This window comes from Mesoplodon densirostris, chromosome 13, assembly GCF_025265405.1.
Source record: "Mesoplodon densirostris isolate mMesDen1 chromosome 13, mMesDen1 primary haplotype, whole genome shotgun sequence".
Taxonomy (NCBI): Eukaryota; Metazoa; Chordata; class Mammalia; order Artiodactyla; family Ziphiidae; genus Mesoplodon; species Mesoplodon densirostris.
In genome coordinates this window covers 48,442,118-48,456,410 of record NC_082673.1, presented here as the reverse complement: position 1 = coordinate 48,456,410, position 14,293 = coordinate 48,442,118, and the positions used below count along the sequence as shown (strand labels likewise).

General features: G+C 32.9%; 1 protein-coding gene across 1 annotated transcript in view; it reads right to left on the bottom strand.

Moving 5' to 3' along the window:
- The window catches only part of NECAB1 (N-terminal EF-hand calcium binding protein 1), a 232,355-nt gene that overhangs the window by 134,911 nt on the left and 83,151 nt on the right, over nucleotides 1–14,293 (bottom strand). Inside the window, exon 4 of the mRNA XM_060116144.1 lies at nucleotides 5,780–5,805. Coding sequence (XP_059972127.1) covers nucleotides 5,780–5,805 — 26 coding nt within the window. The remainder of the gene's footprint in view (nucleotides 1–5,779; nucleotides 5,806–14,293) is intronic.

Here is a 14,293-nt window from a genome sequence, read left to right as displayed (position 1 = left end):
TTCTATGCAAATGGAAATCAAAAGAGAGCTGGAGTAGAAATTCTCATATCAGAGAAAATAGACTTTAAAATAAAGAATTTTACAAGAGGCAAATAAGGACATTACATAATGATCAAGGGATCAATCCAAGAAGAATATATAACAATTATGAATATACACCCAACATAGCATCACCTAAATACATAATGCAAATGCTGACAGCCATAAAAGAGGAAATTAACAGTAACACAATAATAGTGGGGGACTTTAACACCGCACTTACACCAAAGGACAGATCATCCAGACAGAAAATAAATAGGGAAACACAGATTTAAATGACACAATAGACCAGATAGATTTAATTGATAGTTATAGACGTTCCACAAAAAAGGAGCAGAAGATATTTTCACCTCAGTGCACACAGAACATTCTCCAGGATAGATCACATCTTGGGTCACAAATCAACCTTCAGAAAACTTAAGAAAATTGAAATCATATCAAGCATCTTTTCTGACCACAACACTATGAGGTTAGAAATCAATTACAGGAAAAACCTGTAAAAATCACAAACACAAGGAGGCTAAACAGTGCACTGCTAAATAACCAAGAGATCACTGAACAAATCAAAGAAGAAAAAAAAGAAAATACATAGAAACGAATGACAATGAAAAAACGATGACCCAATACCTATCAGACACAGCAAAAGAAGTTCTAAGAGGAAAGTTTATAGAAATTCAACCTCATCTTAAGAAACAAGAAAAATCTCAAATAAACAATCTAACCTTACAGCTAAAGCCACTAGAGAAAGAAGAACAAACAAAACTCAATGGTAGTAGAATGAAAGAAATCATAAAGATCAGAGAAGAAATAAATGAAATAGAGACGAAAACAATAGCAAAGATCACTAAGATGGAAAGTTGGTTCTTTGAGAAGATAAAAAATAAAATGATAAACCTTTAGCCAAACTCATCAAGAAAAAACGGAAGAGGACTCACATCAATAAAATTAGAAATGAAAAAGGAGAAATTACAATGGACACAGCAGAAATATAAAAAAGATCATAAGAGACTACTACAAGCAACTATATGCCAATAAAATGGACAACATGGAAGAAATGGACAAATTCTTGGAAAGGTACAACTTTCCAAGCCTGAACAAGGAAGAATGACAAAATATAAACAGGCCAATCACAAGTAATGAAATTGAAACTGTAATGAAAAATTTTCCAACAAACAAGAGTCCAGGATCAGATGGCTTCACAGGCAAATTCTACCAAATATTAAGAGAAGAGCTAACACCTTTCCTTCTCAAACTCTTCCAAAATATTGCAGAGGGAGGGCATTTCTGAACTCATTCCACAAGGCCACCATCACCCTGATACCAAAACCAGACAAAGAGATCACAAAAAAAGAAAATCACAGATCAATATCACTGATGAACATAGACACAAAAATCCTGAACAAAATACTAGCAAACAGAATCCAACAACACATTAAAATGATTATACACCATGATCAAGTGGGATTTATCTCAGGAATGAAAGGATTATTCAATATATGCAAATCAAACAATATGGTACACCATATTAACAAATTAAAGAATGAAAACCATGTGATCATGTCAATAGATGCAGAAAAAGCTTTTGACAAAATTCAACACCCATTTATGATAAAAACTCTCCAGAAACTGGGCATAGAGGGAACATACTTCAACATAGTAAAGGCCATATATGACAAACCCACAGCAAACATCATTCTCAATGCTGAAAAACTGAAATCACTTCCTCTAAGAACAGGAACAAGACAAGGATGTCCACTCTCGCCACTCTTATTCAACATAGTTTTGGAAGTTCTAGTCATGCAAATCAGAGAAGAAAAAGAAATAAAACGAATACAAATTGGAAAAGAAGAAGTAAAACTGTCACTGTTGCAGGTTCTGTGATACTATACATAGAAAATCCTAAAGATGCCACAAGAAAACAATGAGAACTAAACAATGAATTTGGTAAAGTTGCAGGATATGAAATTAATGTGCAGAAAACTCTCACATTCCTATACACTAGCAACAAAAGATCAGAAGGAGAAATTAAGGAAACAATCCCATTTACTATTGCAACAAAAAGAAAAAAAAACAGCTAGGAATAAACCTACCTAAGGGGGCAAAAGACCTGTATGCAGAAAAGTATAAAACACTGGTGCAAGAAATCAAAGATGACACAAACAGATGGAGAAATATGCCATGTTCTTGGATTGGAAGAATCAATAATGTGAAAATGATTATACCATCCAAAGCAATCTACAGATCCACTGCAATACCTATCAAATTACGAATGAGATTCTTCACAGAATTAGAACAAACAATTTTACAACTTGTATGGAAACACAAAAGACCTCGAATAGCAAAAGCAATCTTGAGAAAGAAAAATGCATCTGGAGGAATCAGACTTCATCACTTCAGACTATACTACAAACCTACAGCAATCAAGATAGTATGGTATTGGCACAAAAACAGAAACACAGATTAATGGAACAGGATAGAAAGCCCAGAGATAAACCCATGCACCTGTGGTCACCTTATCTTTGACAAAGGAGGCAAGAATATACAATGGAGAAAAGACAGCCTCTTCAATAAGTGGTGCTGGGAAAACTGGACAGCTACATGTGAAAGAATGAAATTAGAACATTATTTAACGCCATACACAAGAAACTCACAATGGATTAAAGAGCTTAATGTAGAATTGGACACAATAAAATGCTTAGAGGAAAACACAGGAAAAACACTCCCTGAGATAAACCACAGTAAGATCTTTTATGACCCACCTACTATAGTAATGAAAGTAAAAACAAAAATAAACAAATGAGCCCTAATTAAAATTTAAAAACTTTTGCAAAGCAAAGGAAACTATAAACAAGACGAAAAGACAACCCTCAGAATGGGAAAAAAATATTTGCAAATGAAGCGACGGACAAAGGATTAATCTCCAAAATATTCAAAGAGCTCATGCAGCTCAATATCAAAAAAGCAAGCAACCCAATCCAAAAATGGGCAGAAGACCTAAATAGACATTTCTCCAAAGAAGACATACAGATGGCCAAGAGGCACATGAAAAGATGCTCAACATCACTAATATTCAGAGAAATGCAAAACAAAACTACAATGAGATATCATCTCACGCAGGTCAGAAAGGCCATCATCAATAAATCTACAAACAATAAATGCTGGAGATGGTGTGGAGAAAAGGGAACCCTCTTGCACTGTTAGTGGGAATGTAAACTGATACAGCCACTGTGGAGAACAGTATGGGAGTTCCTTTTAAAAACTAAAAATAGAACTAGCATATGACCCAGTATGAGCATATACCCTGAGAAAACCATAATTCAAAAGACACAAGTACCCCAATGTTCATTACAGCAATATTTACAATAGCCAGGACATGGAAGCAACCTAAATGTCCAACAACAAATGAATGGATAAAGAAGATGTGGTACATATATACAATGAAATATTACTCAGCCATTAAAAGGAATGAAATTGGGTCATTTGTAGAGACGTGGGTGGACTTAGAGTCTGTCATACAGACTGAAGTAAGTCAGGAAGAGAAAAACATATATCATATATTAATGCATGTATGTGGAATCTAGAAAATGGTACAGAAGAACCTATTTCCATGTCAGGAACAGAGTTGCAGACATAGAGAATGGACATGTGGACACAGAGGGGGAAGGGGAGGGTAGGATGAATTGGGAGATTAAGACTGACATATATACACTACCATATGTAAAATAGATAGCTAGTAGAAGCCTGTTGCATAGCAGAGGAAGCTCAGCTCAGTGCTCTGTGATGACCTAGATGAGTGGGATGGGGGGTGGGAGGGAGGTCCAAGAGGGAGGGGATATATATATATATATATATATATCTGATTCACTTCTTTGTACAGCAGAAATTAACACAACATTGTAAAGCAATTATACGCTAATAAAAAATTGAGTAAGAGGACAAAAACAGTTATAAGCTGCATAAGATCAGGAAATGGCACAAATAGGAAACCAGAGACTCAATGCTAAAGTTCATACACAATTACCTAATTAAAGTCAAGTTATGTATTGACTGGTAGGAATAAGTTATGGCCTAAAGCTGCTATTTAGGAAAGTGAGTAATCTTGACTTGCCTATATACTGCTGCTGGGCGTGCACACTGGAAGAATCTTTGACCAAGTAACTACACTTTTGGGAATCCATCTTACAGAACTACTTGTATAAGAATGCAAAGAGAATACAAACAAGGATATTTACTTCAGTGCTGTTTGTCCCAGTGGAAATTTGGAAACAACCTGAAAACCCAAAACAACTAAAAGGTATTTGGTTAAAAATTTTAAGGTAAATGGGGCACTATGCAGCCTTTTTAATAAAATGATATAGAACAGTGTGCACTTGTATTGATCATATAGTATACACATTGTTGGAAAAAAACATACACATATATATCAATGTCATTACATGTGTAAAAATGTTTGGAAGGATACATTCCAAGCAATTAGCAGTGGAGATCAGTATCAGGGGAAAGAGAAGTGAGTGAGAGCCTTTGACATTTTCTCTTATACACCTATATAATTCCGTGTTGCTAAATTTAAAAAAAAATAGTTAAATATTACTTTGGTAAATAAAATAAGAAATATCTATACTTTATTTTAATAAAACATTTATTAAATTATTTTGAATTCTAGGTCCATAATTTAGTAAGCTGACAAACTAAATAAAAGCAACAGAATGAAAGTTTTAGATACTTGGACCCGTTAATTGGCTTCTACTAAAGAGCACAAGAAATCCATTTTCCATGTTAATCAAACACTGCCCCTCCCACATAAAAGGGAGTATTTTTGCTGGGTGTGAGTCTACATATTTCATTTGCTAGCACTGAAAACTTCGGTTTTAATTAGAATCCATTTTGATTATAATATGTTTACTTTATATTCATAAAATAATGAAAAATGAAACTTCACTCTGGAAATTAAAATGCATATTCTTGAACAGAGGGGGAGTATTATAACGCACAATTAGGAGTACAATCACTGGGTTTAAAAATATAGAGCAATTCTGTTGAATTAAAACCCCTTAACTAGTTCCCTAACTAAAATTATGCAGGAAAATCATAGTCAAAGCTTTTAAAATATAGAGTAGGTCCTTAATCTAGTTCTATTATTAGAGAAGACAAATTTTTGAGAACGAAGAATAAATCTCAAAAGTATTTGCCTTTTCATATTTCTAGCCTATTACTTTTGTTTCCACCCACAAAAACGAAGAAAATAAATGAAGAGGCCACTAAATCAGGAATTTGTTAAGACATTTCTCCCCACTGAATCACTTGTTTTGCAAGTGACATTCCAGAATGGTTTAGGCAAAGTATGGGACAAAGTTGTTTTTACATATCAAGGGATCAGCTTTGCAAAAAAATAACCAAAGCCTCTGCACAATATATTTGAAGTGAATAATGAAGTTGTATTAAACAACAATTTTAAAATATATTCAATCTGATGGAATATATTCTTGTGAAACTTATTGTACTAATTACAATTCTCCTGCTATGAACAAATTAATAAGGGCCAACTCTTTCTTCAGTGAAATACATGCTTGAGCAAAACTCATGGATAAAGATAAATTCCTTGAGATCTCAGCTATCTTTTACTTTATTCCAGAATTCCTAATCTATGACATTAATTTCAGGGTTTGTAGAAATATGTAAGACAGTGTTCTTTTTTATTCTAAAGCAAATAATGGGTTTGATTGGCTTTAAATAAACTTACCACATAGTTCTTCTGTGTCAAGATTGCTGAAAAGATGAAAAAAAGTATTATTATTTTGGTAACATTTAAGTTTTTAAATAGTTAACTACAGTTATTCCCCAATCTGTATTGTTATATTAATAGATGATATGTAGTTATGGTATTTTCTCTTATAGATTCTACACTGTTGAAGTAGTCAACCAAATATTAGCAATGATTGTCAGATTTTGTCTTTAAACAGATAATTCTTGGGATTTGTGTTTCCCCCAGGTCATGCTGGAGGAATACTGCATAATTTTAAAGAATGTAGGCTCTGGAGCCGGAACACTTGATTTGAAATCCTAACTCCACCGTTTACCATCTATGTGACCCTGAGTAATTTTCATCTATGTGTCTCAGTTCCTCAGTCCCAAGATGGGGATAATAATAATTTTTGTTTCATAGGAATGCCATAGTATTTAAATTGGTTAATAAATATAAAGCAGTTAAAAGACTAATTGGCACAAATTAAACACTTAATAAATGTTAGCTGTCATATTCCTGACTTGGCAGAACTGCTAGAACTTCCATATCTAAATTCAACTTTTGGGTTAAGTTTGATTCAATGCTTATTTCAAATGATTTCTAAAATATAATGAAGAGTTACATTGCTTAATATTTACCTGTAAACAATAGAAACCCATTAGTATAATGAAAATAACTTCAAAAAAGCCAGATGAACTGTTAGCAGGTATAATACATTACTATCAGAAGAATAATGCCTTGACAAAGGAAGATATGGTACAAGAATTCAAGAATGGTCCAATATCAAGCAATACATCACTATAACACTACATCATAATTTAAAGAAGAAAAACTATCATATTAACAAATACTAAATGGGAATTTAATAAAATTCAACATTCATTCCTATTTTTAAAATTTAAGTGAAATAGGAATACAAGTAAATATTTTGAAGATGAAGACTAATAAAAACCAACTGCAAACATCAGTTAACTGAAAATCTTTGACTGCATACAGATGGTACATGTCAAAACTCAATGTAAATAAACTTTATAATTCAGTCCTCCTTCAAGAAGTAGTCAGGTTGATAGACAAGAGGTACACTGGTGTAAGCTTTCAAACACCAGTCCTTTTACCATTTCCATCACTAAATTTGTTATATAATTTTAAACTCAGGATTTTATCTTAGGACATTGAATATTTGATCCTGGGCAAATGACATCTCCATACTAGAGTAAATCTTTTTCTAGAGTAGTATTTGCCATCAGATAGAATATGCAAAGTCTTCTGTAATAGCTTTGGTGTGGACTCCTCTTCGTTCATTTATTTATCCCACAAACATATACTGCTATGTGTCAGGCATTGTTCTAACTGCCATAGATAAACAGGTTTCACGAACTACTGAGATGAATATCTCAGATCACTAGTCTCTAGCAGCTCAATTTAAAGGTAGACTTTGCAATAAATAAATAAAATGCAATAAAATAGTCAGGGGGGTAGTGGTTAACTGGCAAAAGTTATCAGGGACTATATAATAGAGGATAAAATTTGAAGACTAATTCTCAGAGTTAAATACAAGTAAAAAAGACAAAGAAAGGAGGAAAATTGCAGTTAGAGAAATACCATTTGCAATAAAAATTTGAAGTGTTAAGAGTATGTTACAAAATTTCTAAATTACTAAACTGCTCAGAAAACTGAGTAATTCCTGTGGCTAGAATATAACTCATTATGAAAAAAATCAGACTAAAAAATGAAAAGCCTCATTTGATAGTCTAAGAAATTTCTACTTTATCTTTTTGTCTATTTGGAATCAAAGAATTTAAAGGTGAATGGTATGAACTACAGTCTGGGCAAGAGTGTGGCAAGGAGTGCTCAAGGCCATCCACGGAGGGCAAGAAGAAATAATTTTTATTTTTCTGGAAAAATGTATTTTATTTATTTATTTATTTTCCTAGAGTTTCACTGAGGTATAACTGACATACAGCACTGTATAAATTTAAGGTATACAGAATAATGATTTCACTTATATACATCAGGACATGATTATCATAATATGCTTGGTGAACATCCATCATCTCATACAGATACAAAATTAAAGAAACTAAATTTTTTCCTTGTGATGAGAACTCAGAATTTACTCTCTTAAAAAATTTCATATATAATATACACAGTGTTAATTAAATTTATCATGTAGTACATTATATCCCTAGTACTTATATACCTTGTAACTGAAAGTTTGTACTTTTTGACTGACTTCCTCCAATTCCGCCTTCCCCAACACCCTGCCTCTGTAACCAAAAAACTGATCTCTCTTTCTATGAGTTTGTTTGTTTGGGGAGTATAATTGACCTACAACTCTGTTAGTTACTGTTACACAACATAGTGATTCAGTATTTCTATACATTTAGAATAATCACCATTATAAGTCCAGTTAAGTTCTGTCACCATACAAAGATATTATATAAGTAATGACTATATACCCCACGTTATACATTTCATACACGTGACTCATTAATTTTGCAACTGGAAGTTTATACCTCCTAATCTCCCCCGCCTATTTCTTTCCTCCCCCCACTCCCTCCCCCTGGCAACCACCAGTTTGTTCTCTGCATCTGTTTCTGTTTCTGTTTTATTATGTTTATTCATTTGTTTTGTTTCTTACATTCCACATATAAGTGAAACCATACAATATTTGTCTTTCTCTGTCTGTTTCCTTCACTTAGGATAATACTCTCTAGGTCCATTCATGTTGTCTCAAATGGCAAGACTGTATTCTTTTTTTATGGCTAATATTCATGTATATTTATATATATATGTCATATCCTTTATCCATTCATCTATCAATAAACACTCAGGTTACTTCCATATCTTAACTATTGTAAATAATGCTGCAATGAACATAGGGCTGCATATATCATTTCTTTTTTCCAAAAATAATAACCAGCATTTATTGACTGTTTACTATGTTCCAGGTACTGCTATAAACATTTTATGTAAAAAATTATGTAACTTTTTATTATGGGAAATTTTAAACTTAAGAAATAAAGAAAAGATAATTATGGATAAACAACAAGGTCCTCCTGTATAGTACAGGAAACTATATTCAATATCCTGTGATAAACCATAATGGAAAAGAATCTGAAAAAGAATATATATATATCTGAGTCAATTTGCTGTAAGCAGAAATTAACACATTGTAAATCAACCATACATCAATAAATATTTTTAAAAGTTAAAGATCATTAAAAAAACTTTATGTATGCGTTGCCCACCTTAAATCATTATCATCAACATTTTAACATTTGCCATATATGTTTTATTAACCACCATCATTCTCCTCCCTCAATTTTTTTTCTGGAGTATTTAAAGCAAATGCCAGATGTCCTATAATTCACTCATAAATATCTTAAATACATTCTTAACTTTTAAAATATATTAGCTATTTTAATCATAAAAAGCAGATACTACTATTATTCCCATTTTACATATGTGTAAACTGAGGCAAATGTTATTGAGTGATTCAAACCCTGGAGTCTAATGTCCAGTCTCCAAGGTGACCCCTGACCCCTGCCTCCTGGTATTCATATTTTGTGTAAGTGCCCTCACACGTTACACCAGGGTGGGTCTGGGAGACCATGCATATATCTTTTCTAATTGGTGTTTTTGTTTTCTTCAGGAGTGGAATTAGCTCTATTTTTAATTTTTTGAAGAATCTTCATACTGTATTCTACAGTGGCTGCACCAGTTTACATTTCCACAAACAGTGCATGAAGGTTCCCTTTTCTACACATCCTCACCAATACATGTTATTTATTGTATTTTTGATAATAACCGTTCTGACAGGGGTGAGGTGATATCTCATTGTGGTTATGCTTTGCATTACCCTGATGATTTGATGTTGAATATTTTTCATGTACATGTTGGTGATCTGTATGTCTTCTTTGGAAAACTGTCTATTCAGATACTCTGCCCATTATTAATTGGGTTGTTTGCTATTTTGATGTTGAGTTGTATAAATTCTTTGCTATTTTGGATATTAAGCCCTTATCAGACATATCACTTGCAAATATCTTTTCCTATTCGGTACAATGCTTTTTAATTTTGTTGATAGTTTCCTTCACAGGACAAAAGCTTTTCAGTTTCACTTGTTTATTTTTGCTTTTATTTCCCTTGCCTGAGGAGAAAGATTGATAAAAATTACTAAGGTTGATGTCAAAGAGCATACTGCCTGTGTTTTCTTCTAGGAGCTTTGTGGCTTCAGGTCACACATTTAAGTCTTTAATCCATTTGAATTTATTTTGTGCACAGAGTGAGAGAGTAGTCCAGTTTGATTATTTTGCATGTAGCTGTCCAGTTTTCTGACCACCATTTATAGAAGAGGCTGTCTATTGCCCATTGTATATTCTTGTCTACTTTATCATAGATTATTTGAACAAATAAGTGTAGTTTCACTTCTGGGTTCTCTATTCTGTTCCATTGATCTATTTGTCTGTTTTTGTGCCAGTACCATATTGTTTTGATTACTGTAGCTTTGCAGTATAGTTTCAAATCAGGGTGTGTGATACCTCCAGCTTTGTTCTTTCTCAAGATTATTTTGGCTATGCAGTGTCTTTTTCGTTTCCTTGCCATTTTAGAATTATTTGTTCTAGGTCAGTGAAAAATGCCATTGGTATTTTGATAGAGATTGCATTGAATTTGTAGATTGCCCTGATTTGTATGGTAATTTTAACCAAATTAATTCTCCCAACCCAGAAACATTGTATATCTTTCCAGCTGTTTGTGTCATCAGCAATTTCTTTCATCAGTGTCTTATAGTTTTCCAAGTACAGGTCTTTTACCTCTTAGCTCAATTTATTTCAAGGTTTTTTATTCTTTTTGATATGATTTTGAATGGGATTATTTTCTTAATTTCTCTTTCTGATAGTTCATTGTTAGTGTATATAAATGCAACAGGTTTCTATGTATTAATTTTGTATCCTGCAACTTTACCAAGTTAATCAATTAGTTCTAGTAGTTTTGGGGTAGTGTATTTAGGATTTTCTATGTACAGTATCATGTCATTTTCAAACAGTGACTTTTTACTTCTTCCATTTCAATTTTGATCTTTTTTTATTTCTTTCTCTTGTGTGATTGCTGTGGCTAGGTTTTCCAATATTATGTTGAATAAAAGTGGCAAGATTGGACATCCTTATGTTGTTCTTGATCTTGTTCTTAGAGATTTTCACTATTGAGTATGATGTTACTTGTGGGCTTGTCATATATGGCCCTTTATTATGTTGTGGTATGTGTGTTCCATAACCAGTCTGTTGAGAGTTTTATCATAAATGAATGTTGAATTTTGTCAAAAGGTTTTTATGTACCTATTAAGATGATCATATGATTTTTATTCTTCAACCTGTTAATATGTTTTATCACATGGATTGATTTATGGATATTGAACCATCCTTCCATCCCTGGGATAAATCTCACTTGATCATGGTGCATGAACTTTTAGATGTATTGTTGAATTTGCTTTGCTAAAGTTTTGTTGAGGATATTTACATTTATGTTCTTCAGTGATATTGGCCTGTAATTTTCTGTTTTTGTGATATCTTTTCGGGTTTTGGCATCAGGGTGATGCTGGTCCTATACAATAAGTTTGGAAATGTTTCTTCCTCTGCAATTGTTTGGAATCGTTTGCAATAGATAGGTGTTAACTGTTCTCTAAATGTTTGGTATAATTCATCTGTGAGGCCTGAACTTTTGTTTGTCAAGAGTATTTTTTATTACTGATTCAATTTCATTAAGAGTAGTTGGTCTGCTCATATTGTCTATTTCTTCCTCATTCACTCTTGAGAGATTGTATATTTCTAGACATAAGCTTTCTTCAAACTTGTCCACTTTATTGGCAATTGTTCATTGTAATATCTTATGATCCTCTGTATATCTGTGATGTTGGCTGTAACTTCTCTTCTTTCATTTCTGTTTTATTGATTTAGACCTTCTCTCTCTTTTTCTTGATGAGACTGTTAAAGTTTTATCAATTTTGTTTTCCTTTTCAAAGAACAGCTCTTAGTTTCATTTAACTTTTTTCTTTCTTTCATTTATTTCTGATCTGATATTTATGCTATTTATGATTTGTTTCCTTCTACTAACTTTGGGTTTCTTTTATTCTTCTTTTTCTAGTTCATTTAAGTGTAAGATTATGTTGCTTATTTAAGATTTTTCTTGTTCCCTGAGGCAGGCTTGTATCACTGTAAACTTCCCTCTTAGAACTTCTTTTGCTGCATCTCATAGATTTTGGATTATTATATTTTCATATTCATTTGTCTCCAGGTATTTTTTAATTTCTTCTTCGATTTCTTCAGTGAACCTTTGGTTCTTTAGTAGCATTTTGTTTAACCTCCATGTGTTTGTGTTTTTTGCAGTTTTTCTCTTTTAGTTTATTTCTAGTCTCAGAGTCCTGTGGTCATAAAATATTCTTGACATGATTTCAATTTTCTTAAATGTACTGAGACTTGTTTTGTGACTGAGCATGTGATGTATCCTGGAGAATGTTCCATGTGCACTTGAAAATAAAGTGTGTTTTGCTGTTTGGGGATGAAATGGTCATTTGTCCTAAAGTGTCATTTAAGGCCAATGTTACTTTATTGATTTTCTGTCTGAATGATCTGTCCATTGATCTAAGTAGGGTGGCAAAGGCTCTTACTAACATTTTGTTAGTGTCAATTTCTCCTCTTATGCCTGTTGATATTTCCTCTGTAATTAGGTGCTTCCATGTTGGGTGCATATATATTTATAATTACTGTATCCTCTTCTTTGATTGTTCCCTTGATCATTATGTAATGTCTTTCTTTGTCTCTTTTTACAATCATTGTTTTAAAGTCTATTTTTTCTTATATAAATATTGCTACCCGGGCTTTCTTTTTATTTCCTTTTGCATGGAATACATCTTCCCATCCCCTCACTTTCAGTCTTTGTGTGTCTTTAGATCTGATGTGAGTCTTTCATAAGCAGCATAGATATGGGTCTTGTTTTTGAATCCATTCAGTCTCTCTATGTCCTTTGATTGGAACATTTCATCCATTTACATTTATAATTATTGACAGGTATGTACCTATTGCTGTTTTGTTAATTGTTTTTGGTTTGTTTTTGCAGTTCTTTATTACTTTTTCTTTTGCACCTTTCCAAGGAGATTTGATGACAATGATTAGGGTTATGTTTGTATTCCTTTCTATTTTTTGTGTATCTATTATAGATTTTTGGTTTATGATTATTGTAAGGTTTCTATGTAGCCATGTATGTATGTATGTATGTATGTATCTATGATTATTTTAAGAAGCTGATCTCTTAATTTCCAATATATTTTAACTACCATATATTTTTACTGCCCCCCACATCACATTTACTGTTTTTGACATCATATTTTACATATTTTTGTCTTCTGTATCCCTTAGATAAGGGATTTATTGTGGACAGGTATGATTTTACTACTTATTTCTTTTAACCTTCCTCTTAGCTTTATATCTGGTTGATTTGCTACCTTTACTGTAATTTGCTTTTAACAATGAGATTTTTCCTTTTATACTTACAATATTTCTAGTTTTGGCCATTGTGTTTCACTTAGAGAAGTTCCTTTAACATTTCTTGTAAAACTGGTTTGGTGGTGCTGAACTCTTTTTGCATTTGCTTGTCTGTAAACTTTTTCATCTCTCCTTCAAATCTGGAGTAAGCCTGGTCAGAGAGAGTTTCCTGTTGTAGGTTTTTCCCTTTCATCACTTAAAATATATCATGCCACTCCCTTCCGGCCTGCCATTTTCCTCCTCAAAAGTGAACTGATTGATAGGCTTATGGGAGTTCCCTTGTATGTAACTTGTTGCTTTTTCCTTGCTGCTTTTAATAGTGTCTCTTTAATTTTTGTCATTTTAATTACATGTCTTGGTGTGTGTCCTAATACAACCAGCCTCCTGGTAGGTGGGGCTGTTTCTCCAACTGGATATTTTTGTTTCTTGAGATCTGCTAGTACTGGTTTCACAGACTTGTCAGTGGGTCAGGTCCCATTGCTAAAAAGTTAGACAGATGATTCCAAGAGGGCACTTTCCAGCACTTTGTGGTAGAATGGGCTCCAAATAAAGCATGTGGCCAATGTCTAGGTCCCCAGGATGAGCTCCAATTGCCTCCTGGTCTCTAGTGGTTCCACAATAAAAAACTATTGAAGTACTAAAGTGTTTGTCACCTCAAACATTATTTTATTTAGCTGTTTACCTAAGGCATTTAAAGATTCAGTGCAAAGGAAACACTCTCATTTACCATTGCAAAAAAAAAGGATAAAATACCTAAAATGAACCTACCTAAGGAGACAAAATACCTGTATGCAGAAAACTATAAGAAACTGATGAAAGAAATTAAAGTTGATACCAACAGATAGAGAGATATATCATGTTCTTGGATTGGAAGAATCAACATTGTGAAAATCACTATATTACCCAAAGCAATCTACAGATTCAATGCAATCCCTATCAAACTACCAATGGAATTTTTCACAGAACTAGA